Source organism: Trichomycterus rosablanca, chromosome 3, assembly GCF_030014385.1.
Source record: "Trichomycterus rosablanca isolate fTriRos1 chromosome 3, fTriRos1.hap1, whole genome shotgun sequence".
Lineage (NCBI taxonomy): Eukaryota > Metazoa > Chordata > Actinopteri > Siluriformes > Trichomycteridae > Trichomycterus > Trichomycterus rosablanca.
In genome coordinates this window covers 18,247,016-18,273,308 of record NC_085990.1, presented here as the reverse complement: position 1 = coordinate 18,273,308, position 26,293 = coordinate 18,247,016, and the positions used below count along the sequence as shown (strand labels likewise).

Here is a 26,293-nt window from a genome sequence, read left to right as displayed (position 1 = left end):
GAGCAAACACATTTATATATAATATAGTCTTGACGCATATCACATCCCAGTAGTTTTAAACAACTCAAATAAGATTTTAGCTGGCAACGTCCCTGACTGGACCCTGAAAACTGCTGCTTGAGGTCCACACTGCTTCTCTGCAAACTGCACTGAAGTACAGTGGTACTTTGAAACTCAACGTCAACTTGTTCTGGGAGTGGTATTGAGTTAAAAAAGGCATTGAGTTTCAAGGTATTTTTTCCCATAATGTATGGAAAAACCTATTGAACTGCATATATTTTAGGCTAATAAAATAATAGGATTGTTTTTGACACTAAAAATAACACAAATATAATTTAAAAAAAAACAGTAAATCCTTTTAATCGTGGAGATGCTTGATTTTGGAATACCGTGTTCCATTCAGTATGGGCACATTCACATGAGAAGCGGCAAAATAGCTTTTGTGCTGGTTGTGCCAGTGCACAAAGGTTAACGTGACTAATTGTACTAAAACGAGCGATGAATTTCATTAGTGGAGAGAACTTATAAGCAGTAATAAGCAAGACAGGTTTAGTGTTTCTATGTCGTTCAGAACCCCGAGCTATAAAACAAGTTTACAAGTGAAACAGGAAAAAAATATAGCTAAACACAGATACATGTGGACACGTTCAGAGTGAATTTGATGGTTATTCCACACAAATGCAGATTCGTCTCATATTCACACGTCTTACTGCGCCGCTCAAGCCAAGCACTGAACAAAACAGCTTTTCATTGATAATTTGAAATTAAATAAATAGGCTTAACACATTGAGTTTAAGGTAAACGTTGAGTTTAGGGGTACATATTTCTCCACAAAGGGCGTCGAGTTTCACAGATTTGAATTTAGGGGATGTTGAGTTACACGTCATTAAAGAAATCATGAGGCGATGTATTAAAATAACAAAACCATAAATAACTCAAGACTGGTTTCCAAGGTGTGGCTGCCACATGATCTTTGAAGTTGTCCTGTGGTATCTTTTACAGGGACGTTTTCAGCAAGTCCTTTATCTTCTATTTATTTCAAGGTGGATTGGCTGCTGGTCGAGCACATCTCACACATGCTCAAATGAATTGGGATTTGTGGAATTTGGGGGCCAGGGCAATTCTAAAGGTTGTCACTGTTGGGCCCTTAAGCAAGGTCCTTAACCCTTAATTGCTTAGACAATACACTGTCACAGTACAGTAAGTCACTTTGGATATGAAGTGTCTGCAAATAGCCAAAAATGTAAATGAGTGCTGTCATTATTATCTTTGGGTTGTGATTATAATTTGGTTCATCAGTGTACTTCACTCACCGGTTATGGGTGACTCTGGCAGCCTGTACAAAGCATGGTTGATCACTCTCTTTCAGTAGCTCCTGTGTGTAGGTAACGAGTCCTGCGTTTTCCAGAAGACTCTGTTTCTCCGATAGCTGGGAGTTTAGAGCTTCAGATTTTTTAACTCGTGTCTCCTCGACAGATTTGGTTAGCGCACGCTGCCGCTCAGATAGCTCCTCACGCAAATCACTCACGCACTGATTCAGTTTCTCTTTAGCCACAGCACTGTTCACCTAGATTAGATACACACCAAAAAAACAGCATAAATAAATAAAATTAAATGTGACTGTTACTTAAAAGAGACCAGTCATGTTGGGTTATTTTCTTATCTCAGTGTCTAGCATGTTGCTTCAAAATCCTCCAGTGGTGTCCAATCGTTCTAGCAAGTTCTTATTTTGCTTCTGATGTGCTTATCATCCTGAAAGCTAGCAATCACATTAGAATAGAAATGTTCCAAAGGTCCTACCTAATTCACAGCTGTGAAATATGTAATTTGCTGTAAAATTAAAAATCTAAGGTTTGTGTTTAGTGATTTAACATTTTCATTCGTGTAGTGTATGAAATATGATGCACAATATGCAATATGAGGTGGTCCTAGCAATTATACAGCAATTACGTTAGTGTAACAGACTTTTCTGTGGTGTAGTGGGCTGACAATGTTTGATGTGTTTACGTACTAAGTGCATTTTGTCCTTTTGGGAATTTTATAATCAAAGAAAAGTGTGCTTCTCTACACATGTGATCATCTCTGTGTAGTCTGTGCTGTGCTTCAAAAGAACCAGCCAGTAAAGTGTTATGCTCCTGATAGTTTGTCTATGTACTGTTTACACTGATCAGCCATAACATTAAAACCACCTCCTTGTTTCTACACTTACTGTCCATTTAATCAGCTCCACTTACCATGTAGAAGCACTTTGTAATTCTACAACTACTGTCTGTAGTCCATATGTTTCTCTGCATTTTTTGTTAGCCCCATTTCATGCTGTTCTTCAATGGTCAGGACTCTTCCAGGACCACCACAGAGCAGGTATTATTTGAGTGGTGGATCATTCTCAGCACTGCAGTGACACTGACATGGTGGTGGTGTCTTAGTGTGTGTTGTGCTGGTATGAGTGGATAAGACACAGCAATGCTGATGGAGTTTTTAAACATCTCACTGTCACTGCTGGACTCAGAATAGTCCACCAACCAAAAATATCCAGCCAACAGCACCCTGTGGACAGCATCCTGTGACCACTGATGAAGGTCTACAAGATGACCAACTCAAACGGCAGCAATAGATGAGCGATCATCTCTGACTTTACATCTACAAGGTGGACCAACTAGGTAAGAGTGTCTTAATAAAGTGGACAGTGAGTGGACACGGTATTTAAAAACTCCAGCAGCGCTGCTGTGTCTGAGCACAACACACACTAACACACCACCTAGTCATTGTCACTGCAGTGCTGAGAATGATCCACCACCTAAATAATACCTACTCTGTAGTGGTCCTGTGGGGGTCCTGACCATTGAAGAACAGGGTGAAAGCAGGCTAAAACTGTATGTAGAGAAATAGATGGACTACAATCAGTAAATTAATTTAGTAGGGCCATAATCATAATATTTAAGTTATTAGTCAGAATAGCTGTGTATTAATTTGCAGTGACCATTTCCTGTAACGGGGTAAGTGAAGTTATGCTAGAATAACGTGTAAATGTGAGATGGAGATCGGTGGCAGTAAATAATGTTTTATATTTACCAGAATTGTCATTTCTAACTCATTTATTTAACATCATTACTCTCCTGCAAAATGTCTTAAATAAAAACATGATTTTTCAATAAATCTGTAAAATTATTTTTACTTTTAATAAATGTTTAAAATTGGATTAAAGAATGACACAGTCTGATGATGAGATGTCTTTAATTACCTCAGTCTGAGCAATAGCACTCTCCACTTGGGTGATTTGGGCCTGCACTCTCTCCTGATGGGACAGTATGTAGTTCATCTGCTTTGTGATTTTGTCCTGTAAAATAACAAAGTGATGTCATTTGAAATACATGAACCACAAAACCAAACACTGAGGTACTAAAAAAAATGTGTTTTCCTGCATTGCTTCTAAGGGTGTATCTACATTCTGCATTTTGATATCATCAACAAATCAGTGCATGAAATGTAAGTTTAAAGCAGCTCATGACTTTATAGAAAATAATTGTAATTTACTAAATATAATGATGATAAAAATAAAAATATTAGTAATTGTTCTTATTTAGATCATAATGTTGCCATTTACAACAGTGTTTAAGGCCTGAATCTTAAACAAAGTGAAATTAATAGGTGATGCCAGGTGTCGTTTATATAATTACAACAGCTTTAGTTATTTGAACACTAATGTCGAATGGATTGTGAACACATATAGTAGATGCATTAAGTCACATTATAAAGCTAGGCATTCTTGCATCTGTACACTTAAACCTCAAAACTACCCTGGTCTGCCAAAGTTGACATGTGTATAACAGATTTCGGAGTCTTACAAAACAATGGGGTGTCTGATTCTTACATTGAGCTAGAACTTCTAATTAGGTTACTAAAGGGCTTTCATTAGCATTTTAGCATTTTATTCACCATGATTCAGTGTAGTGATGATATTACCTAGGTCAGCGATCCCCATCCTTTTTTTGTACCACAGACCTGTTTCATATAAGATATAATTTCACAGACCAGCAGGGGCAGGAGGATTTAAAATAAAATTATACAACGTGACTGAAATAGGTACGTGTCAAACGTGTCAAGAGGAACAGATGGAAGTTATTAAAAGAGAATCCTTTTTTTTTTTTTTTTTAAATAAAACATCTTTCAGAGTGTGATTGTCAATACAAATAGAACTGGTGGATGGGGAGCACTTACCTAGGTAATAATAAGTGCCTGTTTGCCCAAAAAGTGTCATTTTTGTCTTATCAGACCTAAAATCTTTTTCATCATGTTGCCAGAATCCTTTAAATGTCATTTAGCCAACACCAGGCGATCTGTAATGTGTTTTTTACTCAACAGTGACATCCATCTTGCCATTTTTGCCATAAAGACCTGATTTGTCGAGTGCTACAGGGATGGCACTCCATCGACCAGGTTCTCTTATCTCTGCAGAGCTCTTTAAAATCACTGACCTTCTTGCTTTTCTTCATGCTCTTCTTGCCTGTATGGTAATTTGGCCAGATGACCAACTCTAGTAGGGTCACAGTTTGTGCCAAGCTTCTTCTATTTTATAATTACTGAAGCCACAGAAAGTCATAGATATTGTTTTATATCCGTACCCTGATCTATGCCCTGCCACATTTCATCATGGAGATCCACAGACAGTATTTTGGACTTCATGGATTGTTTTTTGTCCTGACAATGGAGTGACAAACTTTAGTGAACCAGATGTGTGCCTTTCCAAACTGGGTCAGATTGCAAGTTCTAGAAACATCTTAATAATAATTGAAGCAAAAGGTTTTTCCCTACCTCACTACAAATTGGTGTGCCTCAGCAAAGGGTCTGAATACTTAGTAAACAAGAGTTTTCAGTTTTGTATTATTAATCATTTTAGAAAATAGCCTAAAACACATTTTCTTCGTCATTATGGGTAAACAAGTGGATATTTTGACAAAATAGCAATTATATTTATTCAAAATCAAATCCATAGCACAATAAAGTGTTCAAAAAGTCAAGGGGTCTGAATACTTTCTCGAAATCACTCTATGTCCCTATCAAATTACCCCTGAGCAGGAAATGCATCTACAAAAATAACAGTGTATTTTAAAAGAACCTGAAATACATTCCATGACTGTTCTACACTGTCAAAAAGGAAAACCAGTGGATCATATTTACTGATCATAGATAGGCTATGAAAGGCTCAGCTGGTATTTAGCTCATAGCTACTACCCACACTGGTTCAGCAGCTTTGTTGAGATGCTGATGTTATACACACACTTCGTTTTGTTTTTCAACCGGAATTTGATTACAATAGAGAGATTCAAAGAAAATGAGCTTGAAGTATGCCAGCATGGAAACCATGGTATTAAAATAGTTAATATATATTGTTTGGTTACATACAGTAGATTAAAGGTTTTGGAATAATGTTTTATCACAGTGTAGAAGTAACCATTTAAAACCAGAGAGGGTCAGAGAGGTCAACTAGTTCTAGTGGGCAAACTTAGCTAATTCCAGTGAAGCACTACAGACATACATTTAAAACCATCGATGTATTGTCTTTGTACATTCAAACTCCAATACTAAAATTGTACTACAGTGGTACTTTGTAACTCAACGTCCCCTAAACTCGAAATCTTTGAAACTCAACGCCCTTCGTCGAGTGCTGTGATACATCATCAAAGTGCGAATATGAGACGAAACTGCATTTGTGTGGAATAACCATCAGATTTACCCTGAAAGTGTCCACATGTATCTGTGTTTAGCTGGTTTTTCCTTGCTGTTTCACTTTTAAACTTGTGTTAGAGCTCGGGGTTGTAAGAATCAGCTTTTTATTTCAGTGTTTTTATATTATATTTGTGTTATTTTTAGTGTATAAGTGTCAAAGACAACCCCATTATTTTACATAAGCCTAAAATATATGCAAGTCCATGGGACCATGGAACACATTAACAGGTTTCCCATACATTGTTATGGGAAAAAATACCCTGAAACTCAACGCCAGTCCCAGAACCAATTGGCGTTAAGTTTCAAGGTACCACTGTAATTCTACCCATAACTTGGACAAGAAAGCAAATTGGTCAATGCCAAAGCAAGCTGCTAGATTGGGACTGTTTTGCTATGATTTGTTTTAATATAATTTGTTGATTTTACTCAACCATTATTCATCCTAGTACTAAGAAATGACTTGATGCGTACAATACACTCAAAATAAACTGGGACCATTTTGCAGGGCTTTGACTACCCCCCCTTAAATATAGCCAATCATGTCTTTGTAGATGCTGGTCAACAGCACCACTGAGATGTGAACCCAGAGCAGTGGTGGGCTAGCATAATACACTGCCGCACCACTTAAGCACCAAAAAGAAATATTAAAAAGTTAATAAAATATGTCACACATATATTGATAAATGTTTATTTATGGCATGTTTATTTACAAACCCTATTTCTGTAAAAGCTGAATCAAAACAAGACCTCAGCCCCAATAAACATCTTTGGGATCAATTGGAATTCTCAAATACATTGTTTGGCTTTCCCTTTAATAAGTGTCAATGGTTTTCTGAAGTATTCCCAAGCCTGTGTGTTGCTAGCTTTGGACAGTTTTGCTCTTGAGCTGTTACCTACATTAAATCTTGGATATAATGGAATATATCGATGAACAGTATTAGGCAACCATTAGCTCAATTGGTAGGATTCTATTTGTGTAAATAAATATTTTTGAATTTGTACTCGTAAGTTAGCGTGTCAGCATGCTAAGTTGCTATTGCTGAAATTTCCCTAGGTCTACATATTGTATGAAATGGATTTCAAGAAATTGTTTACTAATTTTATTCACCAAAAGGCAAAAACATATATAATTTTAAGAACCTTAATTAAACCAATAATATTTTATTGAGCAGATTCAAATGCATCAGTGCAATTTTTAAATATTGTTTGGTATGATTTTAATAGCAGTTATTTGAATGCCATTTACAGCTAATGCAGGGGAATTTAAAATGAAGCATATGTGTTGGTCCACTGTTGATACACAGCCACAATGCATCTCTACCCTACCCCAGGACTACATGCTTTCTTCCCCTAGAGCAGTGGTCCCAACCATCGGGCCACGGACCGGTACCAGTTCGTGGGTCATTTATTACCGGACCACACAGAAAGAATAAATAATTAGAGCTTGATACAAAAGCAATGAAAACACTGCTTCCATTTCCAACATCCTATCTTTGTGAAGTGGGATTTTCTACAGTGACGGCAACCAAAACAAAGTTACGGAGTAAACTGGACATAAGAAACACACTTCGGGTGTTATTGTCTCCTATCACCCCTAGGTGGGAGCGTCTCGTTGCAGCGAAAAAAGCTCAGGGTTCCCACTGATTTTCCATCATTGGTGAGTAGTATCGTTATGCACTCGTTATGAAAAAAGGTTGGGGACCGCTGCCCTGGAGATCACAAGAAACTCAGGGCCCTAGAAAATGTTCCCACCAATCCACATTCACTAGCAGTTTACCAGTGCCATTTCCAAATGCTGCACAATACGATTTTAAAAGAGCTGAGTTTGATTCACTTTAGGACTATCAGTTGTATCAGAACCACAGTATTAGGCCTCTTTTAACAGGTAAGTACATTGCCTCCCACCGCAAGTGTTATTCTCAGAAAACATCTGTTCTAGGGTCAGGGGCTTAGAAATAATGAATGTTTAAGAATAAAAAAAGTACCTTTAAAGTTTGATAGGCATGTGCAATGGGCATGACCTTGTGTGCACTGTGAATGCGACGCAGCTTACAAAGAGCACACAACAGACGCTGACACGAGCAGCAGTAAAACTGCATTCTCTCCTGCTCGTGCTCAACACACACCAGCACCTGGAAGAAAAAGAAGAAAAAATATTAAATACAATTAGTAATAATTAATGTATCTTGGTAAGGGTCGCCAAAGCAGGGCTTTAGCCATCCCCCTTAGACATAGCCAATCATGTCTGAATGTCGAACCCAGAGCAGTGGTGGGCTAGAATAATAAACTGGTGCACCACTTGAGCACCAAAAAGAAATATAAGTTAATAAATTATATGACACATACATTGATGGTATCGTGTTTATATTTACAGACTATTTAGTTATAGAATGTTTATTTTAGAAACCCTATTTCTGTAAAAGCTGAATCATGTTGATTCTCCTTAACCTTTATTTAAGTAAAATTACTTTTAATGTTTTGGCTGTATTTAATTTACAAAAACTGATACCTATAACACACTGAAAATAAATTGGGGCTATGTTTTTTACTTTCGTACTAAACACACTTTTAAAATGCACTCCCAAATACATTGTTTGGCTTTCCTTTTTTTACTTGCATTTTTTGATGGAACGGTACACTGTATTAAGTGACAACGGTTTTCTGAAGTATTCCCAAACCTGCATGGCCATACTTATTACAGTAGCATGAGGGTTTTTCACCTTAAAGACCAGGTCCATAAAGACCTGGTCCATAAAGACTTGGTTTGATGAGTTTGGTGTTAAGTGGCCTCTACAGAACCCTGACCCCAATCCCAATAAACATCTTTAGGATGAATTGGAACACTGATTGTGAGCCAGATCATCTAGTTTAACATCAATCCCTAAACTTCCCAATGCTTTTTTTTACCCGAATGGGCTTAAATTTCCACAAATGCACTTAAAAATCTTTTACACTGCCTTTTAAGAAGAGTGTCTATAGACAGAAAAGCAGCGCCAACAACATATTAGTACCCATCGTTTTGTCAAATGTCCAACAACCAGATGGTCAGGTGTTCACATACATTTGTAAATGATACAATAACATAGTGATGTCATTGAAGTCGGCATATAAATAATGAGGAAGAATTTCCACACAACTGTTTTTTTTTTTTTTACCCCAACCATCTACAATCCTGCTTATGGCAACAAAAATAAATGGCTAGATTAGCGAAAATGATACTAACAGGCCACATTATCTTTTAGCATAATAGTTTTAAATCAAATAAAAATATTTTAGGGTGGCACAGTGGCTCTGTGGGTAGCACTGTCGCCTCACAGCAAGAAGGTCCTGGGTTCGATCACAGGCCTTACCTTGGGTCTGAAGCTGTGTGTGGGCAATACATGCTCGTGTTGGGCACGTGGCGTTCCCCATGGATGATACAGCTTAAAACATTCATTACAAAAATTAGCCCGGCAGTCTGCACATCCTTTAGAGGCCTCCAGAGCCTGAGGGGGTTTGCAGAACTGGCACATCACCGCCATGCAGCCCAGACTCACTGTTTGTCTGTACCTATACACACATACATGAACACAAATTAAAATGAAATTATTTAACAGCAATTCAAGCATTATAGATGTGACATTTTATGTGATCTTGAATTTAAATTAAATGATTTTATAGATTTTATTTGTTGCTTCCTTTGTATTGTCCTGACCAACATCACAAGGCAAAATGCAATGTAATATTGTTTTTAAAAAAGAGACTCATAAAACTATTATCATATTAATAATATATAATCATATTAATTTAAAATATGATATTGTAATATCTGATACTGTTTGATACTGTAAATAGCTAACATTATTTTTTTTCAATTAGTACATCATTATGTAAATCATTATGTAAATCATAATCATTATAATCTCAATTCTTATTTTTAAAATTTATGTTTGAAATCCCAGGTGTTTGTACCCATGACAGGTCCTGAAAACATCAGAGCTGGCTGGTTATCTCATCTGTTCATTTGTACATCAGTAGATAGGGTGCAATGCTAAAAATAACGGGTGAAGGCCCTTGGTCAGGAGCCCAACAGTGGCAACTTGGCAATGGTGCGGCTTGAATCAGTGACCTTGTAATTGCTAGTTCAGTATATTAGAACATTGTTTATTGTTCTAACTTACTGGCATAGTGTACATTAACCACTGTCCTCAGATCAGATCTAATCTGCTAGTTAAGTGTTAATATCACTGACATAAATCTGTGAATATGTCTGTTATTATTATCATTATTATTATTATTATTATTGGTGTATTTTTACAGGTTTGGTATTGAACAAATCACTGAAAATGTACTGACGTTATTTCAGTAGTAGCAAAGTCAATTAATTTGTATTGCCTGGTAAGCTAATCGGCTGCTACTTGGCTTTTTAGAATTTGCTAACATTACATAAATTTACTGATGTAACTTGTTATCTTGCTAACCGATATTTAGTTACATTTTTTGCATTAAAACCTACAGACACAGGTCAAGTAATATTTACACCGACGAGGCATAACATTATGACCACTGACAGGTGAAGTGAATAACACTGATTATCTCTTCATCACGGCACCTGTTAGTGGGTGGGATATATTAGGCAGCAAGTGAACATTTTATCCTCAGAGTTGATGTGTTAGAAGCAGGAAAAATGGACAAGCGTGAGGATTTGAGCGACTTTGACAAGGGCCAAATTGTGATAGCTAGACGACTGGGTCAGAGCATCTCCAAAACTGCAGCTCTCGTGGAGTGTTCCCGGTCTGCAGTGGTCAGGTTTTATCAAAAGTGGTCCAAGGAAAAAACTAGGGATGTCCCGATCCGATCTCACAGATCGGGATTGGGGCCGATCAAGGCATTTTTAACTGATCGGAAATCGGCTTTACTAATGCCGATCATAACCCGATCTTTTGTTTTACGTCAGCATGTCCGCTGTGTGGAAATACTTTAAATTGGAAAGTGAAACGAGTCCAACAGCGGTGTAATGTCTGCAATGCGAGCGTTTCATGAGGCGGTAGGAGCAGAGCTGCGTTCATTACTGTAGAATTTTACTGTTTATATGGTGTGTGAGTCGAGGATCACTCCGGTTTACAAAACAATAACTTTTAATCCGAGTATGAAAACTTCAGGACCATAACATACAGCTTTTACGAGTTTACGTGTTACAAGACTGAACGACATCTCAGTATCAAGCACTCTGATTGGCTTAGTTATGTAACCGAGCGTCGAAGTGATGCACTCGCTTAATAAAGAAATAAAATACACGGTATATTCACTAATTGTCGGGAGCAAAACACTTTATTAACTTCTTCTGTTCCAAATAGCGGACAGCCAGAGCCGACCACGCTATCCCATGCACTATGGAAGCCCCAAAGGGTCAAAACACACTCACTTTGCGTAGACCCGTCCATCAAACCATTGTCACAATACAAGCACTTTAAGAACTGGCTTTCCTTCATTACATATTTTGGTATTCAGGTTTTACTGTAATGCTGTTAAGTAACTTATTTGTTTTTTTTATATTCAAGTTAAGCTGCTACACCACTTGTGAGTGGAGATTTTTGTTCATTTTTAGTGTATCACTGCATTAAACAGAATGTTCTTTGAATATAAAGTTCAAAGAGAAACTGTAATTATCTCACTTCATTTTTACTACAATGCTGCACTAAGTTTGTTTACTTTTATTTTGTAAAAGAACATTAAGCAATAGCTTGGATGCAGGCAATTTTTTTCCTACAGCACTGCAGAGCTATTCAGTTGTTAAACATGTACATTGGATTAATTTGAATAACTGTAATGTACTTAAAGTGTGCACTGTGTAAACAGTGTTATCTAGTTCTTATCTAGACAATATCTAGAAAATACAAGTATCGGTTTGAGAATCGGTATCGAATCGGGATCAAAATTAAAGATCGGGATCAGGATCGGGAACAAAAAAACGTGATCGGGACATCCCTAGAAAAAAAACATTGGTAAACCAGCGACAGGGTCATGGGCGGCCAAGGCTCATTGATGTACGTGGGGAGTGAAGGCTGGCCTGTGTGGTCCGATCCAACAGACTGAAGAAGTTAATGCTGGTTCAGATAGAAAGGTGTCAGAATACACAGTGCATCACAGTTTGTTGCTTGTGGGGCAGCAAAAGGGGGACCAACACAATTGGGAGGGTGGTCATAATGTTAAACCTGATCTGTGTATATCTGTACAGATCTGAGTGACAGAAACCACTGCAGGTTTGTTGGTGCCAGATAGCATGTCAGAAACATTGTTGATCACCCTCTGATTTGTATGCACGGCAGTTTGTAGAGTTTTATAGAATGGTATGAACAAAAACATCCAGTAAATGGCAGTTCTGTGGTCAAAAATGCCTTGTTGAGTGAGTTAGCAGAATTACCAGACTTATTTATTCAAGTTGACAGATTACTTTGGACTTTAAATAAGCATAAAGATTCTCTAGTTTAATGAGGGCAGACCGGAAATATAACTGGTTGAGAAAATAAAATCAGTGACACATAGTGGAGGTAGCATCATTCTTTGGGGGTTGTCTTAACCAGCAGGGATGAATTGAGGGATGTCGCCAAATACAGGATAAACAGCTCTAGAAAGGCAGTTATAGGTACTGGATTAGTAATCAAAAGGTCGCTGGTTCAAGCCCCACCACTGCCAGATTGCCACTACCCTTAAGCCTTGATCGCTTAGACTGTATACTGTCACAGAACTGTAAGTCGATTTGGATAAAAGCGTCTGCTAAATGCCAAAAATTGTAAATGTAAAAACTCCTTCAGAACCTAACCAGACAGCATGACCATGATCTGTGGTTCTGAGTGAGTTTTGAGTGACTTTAAGGCAAGTCTTGCTTGAATCACCCCCACACTGGCCGAGGAGAGCCGCATAGCAGCACCCGCTCCCTCTGAGAATGTGCAGCAATCATTTTCATTACACCAGCAAGCAGTGATTCTCCCAAAGAAGTGTCTGGAGGGTAATGAAAAATTAAATATTATATAAGCTTCTATTCTTCAGACACCAACCAGGCATCAGGGAAGGTTGGTAGCAGTGCTGGGACTCGACGTTAAGCTTTGGGGGGTTTTTTTAAACCCCGGGACGTTCATAACAGGCATGTTCCTTACAACTGTATGAAAACTTAATGTCAGCTGTATATTCATATATTCAAGTATCAGCCTAAGTGTTACTTCGTAACTCTTCATTTTGAGCTTTTTGGGCAATAAAAGATGTACAAAAGAAACATATTGTTTAATTTACACCAAGTAGGCATATCTTTATGACCACTGACAGGTAAAGTGAATAACACTGATTATCTCTTCATCACGGCACCTGTTAGTGGGTGGTATATATTAGGCAGCAAGTGAACATTTTATCCTCAAAGTTGATGTGTTAGAAGCAGGAAAAAATGGGTAAGTGTAAAGATTTGAGCGAGTTTGACAAGGGCCAAATTGTCTGGACTGGGTCAGAGCATCTCCAGCTCTTGTGGGTTGCTCCCGGTCTGCAGTGGTCAGTATCTATGAAATGGTTCAGGAATAGTTTGAGGAGCACAACAACGAGTTTGAGGTTTTGACTTGGTCTCCAAATTCCCAGATCTCAATCCAATCGAGCATCTGTGGGATGTGCTGGACAAACAGGTCCGATTCATGGAGGCCCCACCTCTCAACTTACAGGAGTTACAGGAACTGCTGCTAACATCTTGGTGCCAGATACCACACCACACCTTCAGGGGTCAGGGATCTTTTAGCAGCAAAAGGGGGACAAACACAATATTAGGAAGGTGGTCATAATGTTATGCCTAATCGGTGTATTTCTCTACATTTTATCTTCTAATACTCTAAAAAGTTTAAGTGCATGTTTACAAGCGCTAAGCGACAGCGTCAGCAGATATACTCTGCAACAGCTCAGCAAATCAAGGCTGCACAAAACACCACCTCAGCAGACTACCAAGGGTCCTTCTTCCTTTCACCCTTGCTCTTTTCGCTGATCATTAATTAAGCTTTTTTTCGATCGTCTCTCAGCTCGAGTTCAGACAGGTGCATTTCTCAGTATAAAAAATTGAGGGCCGGTGCTAAGAAAAAGCAAGCAAAGCTTCCTCGTTTGTCTGTGAATTCCCCTGATTAAATTCTTTCTGCGTCGGTTCTTTTTTTTAACAGTCGAACACTCTGCTGGGGTACTGAAACTGGTTTGTAGCAATTCAACCTTTCAATGAGCTGTCAGTCAAAATGTGATAATGCTGAGAATAGGTTGTTGGTCTGGTTAAACTAGTTGTTTGTACCTACAATAAACCTGCACCACTGCATTTTACTGGACATGAGCAGTTTTAAAGGGGATGGAATGTGCTTCTGGGAAATGTTCTGCGCAGTGCTATGACTAGCTCATAAGACATCCTATGCATCCAGGAAATATCTGATGTATACATATACATAACACTGCATTTTTAAATGCTCGTAAAATTATTATTCCTTTGATCTTTTTATAGTGTTTGATCATTACTAAGGTGAAGGTTCGGATTTAGATACATTTACATTTATGTTTTCTTTCCTTTTTCTCTTTGTGCTTCATCATGGTCAGAGCTCTGGCCCTGTGCCACCCAAATACACTGGCTACAAGACAGGAATTCACCCTTGACTGAACATCACAGTCACACACTTTCTCACTTACATACCCACACCTAGGGGTAGCATCTAATCCTAAAAGCTTAAAGCAGAGTACATGCAAAACTCTAGAGGCATAAATAAAACAGATTACCAGGACCTATGGTGCTGTGCAGAACACACACCATCCAAAACATCACTAAATAGACCACTAAACCATCCAAAATGTTACCAATTCATAAGCGAGAAGTGGTGGTGTAATCTGATCTCAGCCTGACTGAATTGCTCTGGAATGAACTGGAACATCAATTGTGGCTTTACTGACCAACATCAGTGCCCAGCCATACAAAAGCTTTTTGACTGAATGGGCACAAATTCCCACAGACATACTTCAAACTCTTTTGAGAAGCCTCCTCAAAAGAGTGGCTGTTATACTGTAGATTAAAATACGAGGGATCTTCAAAAAGATTCTCACTTTTATATTTCTGTTGGAAACAGTGAGGGTGGGAAGAGTAGTAATTGGTCGTGTCTAAAAGACTTAGAGAGAGCTTATAGTCTGGATTTGGCGCCATCTGATTTCCACCTTTTTGGACTGTTTAGAGAAGCTTTAAGGGGAAGAAGATTTTCATGTGATGATGATGTGGAAGCAGCGGTGCATCAGTGGCTACACATTCAACCAAAAACATGTTTTGCTGATGGCATTAAAAGTTGGTATGATGCTGGGGAAAATGCATTGGAAGGTGACTATGTAGAAATGTCATTTGTTTTTGAAATTCTTAACAAATAGAGTTTAAAAAGTGCAGAAACTTTTTAAAGAACCCTTGTATCACATAGAGGTCACTCTATTTTAATACTATTTGTTTTTGAAATAGGGTGTCCAACAAGCTCATGGAAGCTCAGGTGCCTAAATTCTTATGACCATATAGCATGTGTTTAGTATGTGTGTGTATTCAACCTCTCGACGATGCGCTCCAGCGTGAGATTTCGGAGGCAGTCCGCCAGGCCGCGCTCCCCGAGCTCCACGTCTCGCCGACAAGTGGGACACGGAAACAACATCATCAAAGGAGGAGTGTCTTTCCGTCTGCGTCCTGGATACGACCCACATGCTGTCAGAGAAAAAGTGGGAGATAAATGACTTTCCAGTTTATTAAAAGCTGGTGTGAAACTAGGTGTGCTGACACGTTCAGAATTAGCCCAGCTGCTGGCACACTTCTTTACACAAACACACATATACACATTTAAACACACAAACACAAGCACAGTGGCTCGTGGGTAGCACTGATACCTCACAGCAAGAAGGTCCTGGGTTTGTTCCCTACGTGGGGTGGTCAAGGTTTCTGTGGGCCATTGGGGGGGCATTGGGGGGGGGGGGGCATGGGGGGGGGGGGGGGTCAATGAACTCAACCCCCACCCGCCGCCCCCCATTGGCTGCATTCGCCAGGTCGTTATTATTATATTAAAATATTGTAGCGGTGATATGTGAGTGACATTCAGCTCAGCCAATCAGAATGCAGCACCCGGTTTATACATGTGCGTTCGGACGTTCAGCAGTTAGTTTTGTATATGAGACTCGCTGTATGGCTCCAGCATTGAACCCAATAGGTAGTTTGGGTGCTGTTAGAACACTCACTGAAGTCCTGACTAAACAGTTAAAGTGAACTCTACCTTGTCGTGTGCCTTTATTCCCACACCTACACCATTGCACGCAGCAAAAGACCCGTAGCATCTCCGCCGGACGAGCAGCACTCGCAGCGGCTACCCTCTAATGTAGCAAGTGGCTGATGCTAGAAATTTGTTAAGGGGGCCCAAAAATTTTTTTTTGCACTGGGGTCCATGAGCTTCTAGTTACGCCACTGCCTCCCACAGTCCAAAGACATGCAAGTGAGGTGAATTGGAGATACAAAATTGTCCATGACTGTGTTTGATATTAAACTTGTGAACTGATGAACCTTGTGTAATGAGTAACTACCGTTTCTGTCATGAATGTAACCAAAGTGTGTAAAACATGACGTTAAAATCCTAATAAATAATAAAAAAACCTTGTACATAAGCTGTACAAATCAGCACACACCTTGCTGCATCAAAATGTGCTTGTATGTATGTGGACACCCCTCTTAATTATTGAGTTAAGATATTTCAGCTACACTTATTGCTAACAGGTCTATAAAGTCAATGATATGCTTCCAACTTCCAAGTGTCTTTCTGTTTCAGCATGAATCAGAATCTTTATTATTCAAGTACCAGATGTACAAGGAAACAATACAACAGCGACATAGAAAATACAGCATCAGACAAAGTGTGCAATGAAGATGTAGAGTACAGTACACTGACAAACTTCAAGTAAAAAAAAAAAGTGTGATGACTGTGCCCCTGTGCACAAAGCAAAGGTCCATAAAGACATGGTTTGGCGTTGAGAAACTCAATTGATTGGCTAAGCAATGCCGGACCTTTAGCATGTTTTCTATAAACCAGTATCTGTGCTGTCAGTTATGTTGTCATGTCAAGTTCAAATGTAGCTTCTTGGCGAATAAGATTTAATTCTTCTCTAATAATGGACGTCCCTATTAATCATTCTAGTTTTTGTCGGCTTTTCCCAAGTACTGTTTACCAAGAAGCAGTTTTCAATCCTAATGCACAGACCTCCATATTTCACTTTGGATTTGGTGTTCTTGGGATCATACAAGCACCCATTCCATTTTTTATATATATACTATATGGACAAAGTTATTGGGACACCCCTTCTAATTAATAAATGCATGTGTTTCAGCCACAACAATTGCTAAAAGGTGTAATAAATCAATTCTATAAAGAAAATTATATGCTTCCAATTTGTAGCAACAGTTTGGGAAAGCCCTTGCCACTTCCAGCATGACTGTCCCCCTGTGCACAAAGCAAGCTCTATAAAGACATGAAGAAAAGCTTGTTTCAAAGAAACTCCAGTGACCTGCACTGAACAGCTTTGGAATGAACTGGACAATCAGTTGACACTTTCTTGACCAACATCACTGCCCAACCATACAAATGCTCTTTAGATGAAATGGGCACAAATTCCCAAAGACATACTTCCAGGTCCTGAGAGAAATAAACTACTAAACCATCCGAAATGTTACCAATTCATAGGTGGGAAGCCGTGGTGTACTCTGACTGAATTAAATTGCTTTGGAATGAACTGGAACATCAATTGAGGCTTTACTGACCAACATCTGTGGCAAGCCATACAAAAGCTTTTTGACTAAATGGGCACAAATTCCCATAGACATACACCGATCAGCCATAACATTAAAACCACCTCTTTGTTTCTACACTCACTTTGTAGTTCTACAATTACTGACTGTAGTCCACCTATTTCTCTACATTTTTTAGCCTGCTTTCACCCTGTTCTTCAATGGTCAGGTGCCCCACAGGACCACCACAGAGCAGGTATTATTTATGTGGTGGATCATTCTCAGCACTGCAGTGACACTGACATGGTGGTGGTGTGTTAGTGTGTGTTGTGCTGGTATGAGTGGATCAGACACAGTAGCGCTGCTGGAGTTTTTAAATACCGTGTCCACTCACTGTCCATTCTATTAGACACTCCTACCTAGTTGGTCCACCTTGTAGACGTAAAGTCAGTGCTGAGAATGATCCACCACCCAAATAATACCTACTCTGTAGTGGTCCTGTAGGGGTCCTGACCATTAAAGAACAGGGTGAAAGCAGGACAGATGGACTACAGTCAGTAATTGCAGAACTACAAAGTGTTCCTATATGGTAAGTGGAGCTGATAAAATGGACAGTGAGTGTAGAAACAATGAGGTGATTTTAAAGTACACTGATCAGGCATAACTTTATGGTCTTGTGAGAAGCCCATGTGCAACACTCAAGCCTGGTTTAAAGAAACTCCAGTGACCTGCACTGAACAGCTTTGGAATGAACTGGACCGTCAGTTGACACTTTCTTGACCAACATCACTGCCCAACCATAAAAATCATCTTTTAACTAAGTGGGCACAAATTCCAACCGACATATTTCCTGAGAGAAGCCCTCTCAATAGATGTGGCTGTAATTAAAGATGAAAAGATCACACAGAGGTCAGTCTATTTCAATACCATTTGTTTTTTAAATGTGGTATCAAACAAGCTTATGGTCAGGTGTCTAAATACTTTTGGCAATGTAGTGTTTTTGTTTGTGCCAAGGATTAATGTTAATGTTTTTGGATACAGCGTTCTCAGCCAACATTAACAGGCTAGCATTTCCCGTTAATATACCTGGTTTCTCTTCCTTGTAATGCACAACATTACTGCCACATTGTGTAATTATCATCATCATGCAGTAACATACTTAGGACTGGACACTAATCCATCTCGGGTCCTTGGCAACCCCTACAACATAGCCAGTGAAAGTCGCTCAGGTGGAGCAGCGGTAAAGTACGCTAGTGCACAAGAGTTGGGGTTCTGAATGCATCGCATCGAATCTCGACTCTACCCTTCCGACTGGGTTAGGCGATTGACTGTTGTTCAGGGTTAGAGGGTAGAGAGTCGGAGCATAGGTCCTCATAAGTGGTACAACTGCGGCCCCTGCTGGCTGAGTGATGGCGCCTGCACAGGGCTGAGGAATAATGCTGATGGGGGTGTGACCCTCCGTACACAGCGTCCATTAGTGTATGAATTCGACTAGTGCAGGTGAAAAATGCAGTCTGTACTGATTGCGTACCGGAGGGGGCGCAAGTCAGTTGAGAGGTGTCCTCAGTCAGCGGTGAAGGGTCGAACCAGTATAGAGGATGTAATCAGGGTAATTGGACACAACTAGAATAGGGGAGAAAAATTGGGGGGGAAAAAATTGGGGGGAAAAAAGTGGGGAAAAATTGATTAAAAAAAAAAAAAAACATGTGAAAACTGTATGTAGACACAAGACTGGCTAATAGCATCGCTGGCCCATAGAAACCCTAGATCCCAGTGGTAGTGGGCTAGTGTAATTTACTGCTACGCCACCTGAGTGCCTTGTGTAATTATATCATCCTCAAATACAGTATTGGAATCACTGGGAAATGTTGCTAAAACATCTACAAAGAAAATAGTTCCACTTATGATGCTTTCATTGCCTTAAAAAAATTGGCTATGAATAGAACTGCTAAACACACACACACACACACACCTGTAGACAACAAACCTTAAAATCCACATGTCAGTGCAACAATTACAGAATGATGACAGCATACATGCATTAACATTAATTGACACTTCATTAAGGTCTTACTCATGTCACTGATGTCATCCTATTACACACACATACCTGTTTTAAGCACACGCTCAAGGCGGTCTGTTTTGGGTGGAGGTCTGCGAGCGTGTCGTGGTGAGCGGGTGTTGGGGCTTGACGTGGGCGTGTTGGGTTCAGGTGGGAGCTCAGGTGGAGGGTAGCCCCTCTGCACCAGCACCTCAGCTGCACACAGTACACACACACTGTGCAAACAGGGTAACACAACGGGCTGCTTCATGATCTCCTCACACACCGGGCATCGCAGTTCTCGCTCCATACTCTTCATATTAGTCTTAAGAGAGAGAGAGGGAAATAGAAGGATTATTTATCATTTTATTTCATTTTTATCAACTGCTTTATCCTGGTCAGGGTTGCAGCACGTCCAGTCACTTTTCCCCCTCCTTCCCCAGACATAGGCAATCATGTCTGTGTCGACGCCCAGCTGGCCAACAGCACCACTAAGATCAGGGTTCAAATAGATGGCTGCGAGACCTAAGTGCCCAAGTAAGATTATATAACCCCCCCCCCCCCCCCTTTTTTTTGTTATACAAGCATTTGTACCTGCTAACTGACCAGAAATATGCACCCCAGAACTGAAAAATAAGAAGCTCTTTAGGTAATAATTAAAGGGAATAATTTATGCAACAGACTTTGACTGTTGTCATATGTTTGATAGGCTTGGTAATGCTTAATAAGAAGGACCCCCCCTCCCTCACTTTTTCAAATTATGTTCCACATTAGTGGTTCTTAAACTATTCAGGGTCAAGGCACCTCAATAAATAATCACCCCTGTTTACTGAACCTAAAAAGGAATTTAAATTATAAAAACTTAAATTAATTTTGTAACCCTGACCTTTAATGTGTACAGTTGTGCCTTGTAACACAACGTCCCCTAAACTCAAAATCTTTGAAACTCAACACCCTTTGTCGAGAAATTTGTACCTTTAAACTAAACGTTTCCCTTAAACTCAGCTCTCGGCTTGAGCGGTGTGGTAAAACAACATGAGCCGAATCTGTATTTGTGTGGAATAACCGTTAAATTTACTCTGAAAGCTCCATATGTATCTGTGTTTAACTGAATTTTTCTCATGTTTCGCTTTTAAACTTGTGTTATAGCTCGGGGTGCTGAGAAATTGTAAGAATCAGCTTTTCCGAGAGAGTCTAAAGTGCTTATCGTTAAAAAAATGTAACTTAATGTATAAAAAGAACAACACAGAAACACTAAACCTCTCTTAATTATTACTGCTCATAAGTTTTCTCCACTAATTAAGAAGCATAAGGAAACAATAAAGAAGTAAAGGTAACGTGCAGGTTTTATTGTATTTTTTACTGTTTTTTAATTGTATCTCAGTGTTTTTTTTTATATTATATTTGTGTTTTCAGTGTGTAAGTGTCAAAAACAACCCCATTATTTTACATTAGACTAAAATATATGCAGTTCCACTGGACCATGGAACGCATTAACAGGTTTCCCATACATCCTTATGGTAAAAAAAAAAGCTTAAAACTCAACGTCTTTTAAACTCAACGCCATTCCCAGAACCAACTGACATTGAGTTTCAAGGTACCACTGTATTTTATTGTCATTATTTATATTTTATTTATGTTGTTAGTTATTTATAAAAAATAATAACAATAATAATACAGTTAGTCAAACATTTATTAAAATTTTAATACATTTTGCTACTGTTAGTTTGACTGAATGATTGAAAGACTTTTATGTATATAATATTTTTCATGAAATTTAGTTCTTTTATCTTTTGGATAAAAGATTTTAGAGCAGTGGCTTCTTACTCTAAGCCTCTAAACTCGCTGGACTGTACACATCATCACACATGTTTCAGCAGCCTATAATTCATGGCGGATCTGTTTAAAGTAGATATTTGGATTCTGTTTAACCATTCAGACTGAATTTCCTCTCAGCATAAGCTTACAACTAATGACACTAATCAAACCAGCCTTGTTTTTAGACAAAACAATGTGTTCAAGTCCTTCGGTCACTAAACCAACACTACCCAAAATAATGAATAGTAAAGTACCAAACTACCATAAAATACAATATATGGCCAAGAAGTATGTGTATACCTAATAATTAGCTTGCTGAAAATTCCATGCTGAAACTATGGTCATTAATAGTAAGTTGGCTCCTCTTTGTGGCTATCACAGCCTTCAGTTGTAGGGGAAGGCTTTCAAATGGTTTTGAAATCTCTGTTGGGGTTATGCCTATTCCGCAGCCTTTCTTGAATTTGACATTGTAATGTATCCCAAACATTTTTAGTCATGTGCAGGCCACTGATGCCACAAAACACCTTTTAGCATTTACATTTATGGCATTTGCTCTCTGTGACCATATACAATCCAAGCGACTGATGGTTAAGAGACTTGCTCAGGTGACCAACAGAGGCAACTTGGCAGTAGCTATAGGCTTGAACCAGCAACCTTCCGATTACAAGTCCAATACCTTAACTGTTTGGCAGTAAAGAGGAGAGTTTGGATTATTTTAAGTATAAGGTTATGCTAACCTCTAAGTGGCTCTGTTTACCATTTACACACCTACAGTGAGGACCATCCCCCCAGCGTGCAGCCGCGCAGTCCGTCACTATGGCAACAAGCTTCACTCGCATCCCACACAGACCTTGTTTTTATCAGTGATTCTGTGTTTCTTATTCGTATCTATTTCCCTCATTTAATCACAAATAACCTCTATAATAGTCAACACTGTTCTCAGCTATAACGTCCACGCTATATGAACATATTGCACCATCTAAAGGCACTAGAAAGATGTGCACCTGCACAAGTTAATCCTATAATAATGTAGCAGGATGCTTTTCCATAGATTTTTAGCATCACAAACATAGTATAGCTGGTATGTTTCCGATTTGAAAACAAATACAGCTTGTAACACAGACGTTATACACATATTCTGTCTGTATGTGTCTAAAAATCCATACAAAATATGACCTAAAAATCAAGGCGCATGCTGAACAACAGTAGGTTGTACAACTAATCTGTAAATAATCTGTATAGTAATCTGTGCATTCACATTCTAGATTATTCAGTCTATATTAAAATAAACAGAACTACCATAACAGATAGATAAATACATCTATTCGCATATATAACAGAGAAATCCAGATAGACTTACACTGATGCGCACTAGAGCATCCATGATGGATGTGAAAGTCTGCAGTTCCGCATCAGCCATCGTTGCAAACAATCCAATGTGGGTAAATATGTGTCTTAAAATTATTGTTTTAAGTTTCCATTAAGATATTTAATCCAAACAGTCAGTGATTATGAGAAAAAGGCTACAAGAGGAGTGATCCGAGGATGCTGCGATGGCCTGTAGAGCTCCTTTACGACCACCTGCCATAAATAAAATAACCATTTGCCTTCGCAAAAGAACAATAAAGAAAATAACAGATTCCACGATTTACTGGTTCAGTTTAAATCCTTTCGTTTTCATGCACGCATTTCATGACGGTACTCAGTTCAAAATGATCTATAAATAGAAAATGATCCAAAGCAATCGTCGATGTATTAAATGAAGCGTGATCGGTCGCTATAGAGCATGCGTGTTAGGACAAAAACGCAAGTGATTTTTTTATTAGAAATAAAAACATATATAATTTGCATCATCATAAACACATCGTGGAATCCTACAATGATGCTGGGTTATATGGTATCCATTTGCTCTAATCCACACGTGATTTGGTAGTATGGGAAAATCTAGTCCCGAACATGGACCTGACCAGCAGATGGCGCAAACGGACAGGTCTGTATTTATTTATTTATTTATTTATTAGGATTTTAACATCCTGTTTTACACTCTTTGGTTACATTCATTACAGAAACAGTAGTTACTCATTACACACTCATTCAAACACAGTCATGGACAATTTTGTATCTCCAATTGACCTCATTTTCATGTCAATTTTTCATTTTCAATATCTTAAGCCACTCAGGGCATGTGCAATACCCCACTACTACCTCACTGCTGTGTTTTTAAACAATCTACTGTACTTTTTTATAACTATAGTTTAGTCTTTATTCTTTATATATACGATTCTTATACATACATGTGTGTGTTGTGTGTTTGTATACAATTCTTTTTGCTTCTATTCTTACTTATTGTATGTGTAAGCACCATTGGATTGCTACTCAATTTCGCTGTACACTGTGCAATGACAATAAAGGCATCTTATCTTATCTTATCTTATCTTATGTATTTGGACTGTGGGAGGAAACCCACTCAGACACTGGGAGAACATGCAAACTCCACACAGAAAGAACCCGGACCGCCCCACCTGGAGATCAAACCCAAGACCTTCTTGCTGTGAGGCAACAGTGCTACCCACTGAGCCACAATACCACCCTTCCGGTATGTATTTACAACAACATACAGCATAATAGCCTACATAATGCATGTTGTCTTGGTATAGACTGCACACAGCTCATGTATCAGTAGACAGCAGTTTCCTTTATGAGCTGTTTTAAAGTGATAGTTTTGTTTACTATACTATTAATTAAATTTACTCTGAGGCCTAATTTTCCCAGAATCACTTTACACTATATGGCCAACATACTGTATGTGGACAGCCATTCGAATAATAAAGTTTACATGTTCAGGTGATGGGTTTAAGTTCAGCTATTGATTATACAGTGTATCACAAAAGTGAGTACACCCCTCACATTTCTGCAAATATTTCATTATATCTTTTCATGGGACAACACTATAGACATGAAACTTGGATATAACTTAGAGTAGTCAGTGTACAGCTTGTATAGCAGTGTAGATTTACTGTCTTCTAAAAATAACTCAACACACAGCCATTAATGTCTAAATAGCTGGCAACATAAGTGAGTACACCCCACAGTGAACATGTCCAAATTGTGCCCAAATGTGTCGTTGTCCCTCCCTGGTGTCATGTGTCAAGGTCCCAGGTGTAAATGGGGAGCAGGGCTGTTAAATTTGGTGTTTTGGGTACAATTCTCTCATACTGGCCACTGGATATTCAACATGGCACCTCATGGCAAAGAACTCTCTGAGGATGTGAGAAATAGAATTGTTGCTCTCCACAAAGATGGCCTGGGCTATAAGAAGATTGCTAACACCCTGAAACTGAGCTACAGCATGGTGGCCAAGGTCATACAGCGGTTTTCCAGGACAGGTTCCACTCGGAACAGGCTTCGCCAGGGTCGACCAAAGAAGTTGAGTCCACGTGTTCGGCGTCATATCCAGAGGTTGGCTTTAAAAAATAGACACATGAGTGCTGCCAGCATTGCTGCAGAGGTTGAAGACGTGGGAGGTCAGCCTGTCAGTGCTCAGACCATACGCCGCACACTGCATCAACTCGGTCTGCATGGTCGTCATCCCAGAAGGAAGCTGACGCACAAGAAAGCCCGCAAACAGTTTGCTGAAGACAAGCAGTCCAAGAACATGGATTACTGGAATGCCCTGTGGTCTGACGAGACCAAGATAAACTTGTTTGGCTCAGATGGTGTCCAGCATGTGTGGCGGCGCCCTGGTGAGAAGTACCAAGACAACTGTATTTTGCCTACAGTCAAGCATGGTGGTGGTAGCATCATGGTCTTGGGCTGCATGAGTGTTGCTGGCACTGGGGAGCTGCAGTTCATTGAGGGAAACATGAATTCCAACATGTACTGTGACATTCTGAAACAGAGCATTATCCCCTCTCTTCGAAAACTGGGCCTCATGGCAGTTTTCCAACAGGATAACGACCCCAAACACAACCTCCAAGATGACAACTGCCTTGCTGAGGAAGCTGAAGGTAAAGGTGATGGACTAAACCCAATTGAGCACCTGTGGCGCATCCTCAAGTGGAAGGTGGAGGAGTTCAAGGTGTCTAACATCCACCAGCTCTGTGATGTCATCATGGAGGAGTGGAAGAGGATTCCAGTAGCAACCTGTGCAGCTCTGGTGAATTCCATGCCCAGGAGGGTTATAGGATAATAAGGAGCAGTGCTGGATAATAATGGTGGTCACACAAAATATTGACACTTTGGGCACAATTTGGACATGTTCACTGTGGGGTGTACTCACTTATGTTGCCAGCCATTTAGACATTAATGGCTGTGTGTTGAGTTATTTTCAGAAGACAGTAAATCTACACTGCTATACAAGTTGTACACTGACTACTCTAAGTTATATCCAAGTTTCATGTCTATAGTGTTGTCCCATGAAAAGATATAATAAAATATTTGCAGAAATGTGAGGGGTGTACTCACTTTTGTGATACACTGTATGTGTATAAATCAACTGTTTAAACACATTTTATAAATTCATCTTTGGACCAGCTTGACTGTGCACCTTGGCCTCAAGAGTTCAAGAGAGGCTTTATTGTAATTTCAGCTACAGTACATATTGAAACGAAACAATGTTCCTCTAGGACCAGGGTGCAACACAGAACAAAAAGTGCAAGACAGTACAATACACAGTGCAGATAAAAAAAACAGTACAATAAATACAAAAAGTAATTTAGGGAGACAAGACAGGTGAAGTGTTGGCCAGTACATGCTAATAAGTAAATGATAGGTGAGGTAAAAAAATATATATTTATATATATATATTCTGACATACAGTTAGCAGCATAGTTTTTTTTTTAGCAGATATATTTACATTTACATTTTAGGCATTTAGCAGACGCCTTTATCCAAAGCGACTTATATTGCACTGACAGTATACAGTCTAGGGCCCAACA

The 26,293-nt window shown here is 39.1% G+C and overlaps 1 protein-coding gene across 1 annotated transcript in view; it reads right to left on the bottom strand.

The window, feature by feature from the left end:
- Positions 1-22,776, bottom strand: part of trim46a (tripartite motif containing 46a) — a 30,360-nt gene extending 7,584 nt beyond the window's left edge. Inside the window, exons 1-7 of the mRNA XM_062991922.1 lie at positions 22,717-22,776; positions 19,608-19,863; positions 15,289-15,439; positions 9,078-9,276; positions 7,713-7,859; positions 3,242-3,337; positions 1,314-1,567 (exon numbers count right to left, since the gene is read on the bottom strand). Coding sequence (XP_062847992.1) covers positions 1,314-1,567; positions 3,242-3,337; positions 7,713-7,859; positions 9,078-9,276; positions 15,289-15,439; positions 19,608-19,863; positions 22,717-22,776 — 1,163 coding nt within the window. The remainder of the gene's footprint in view (positions 1-1,313; positions 1,568-3,241; positions 3,338-7,712; positions 7,860-9,077; positions 9,277-15,288; positions 15,440-19,607; positions 19,864-22,716) is intronic.
- Positions 22,777-26,293: the final 3,517 nt, after the last annotated feature.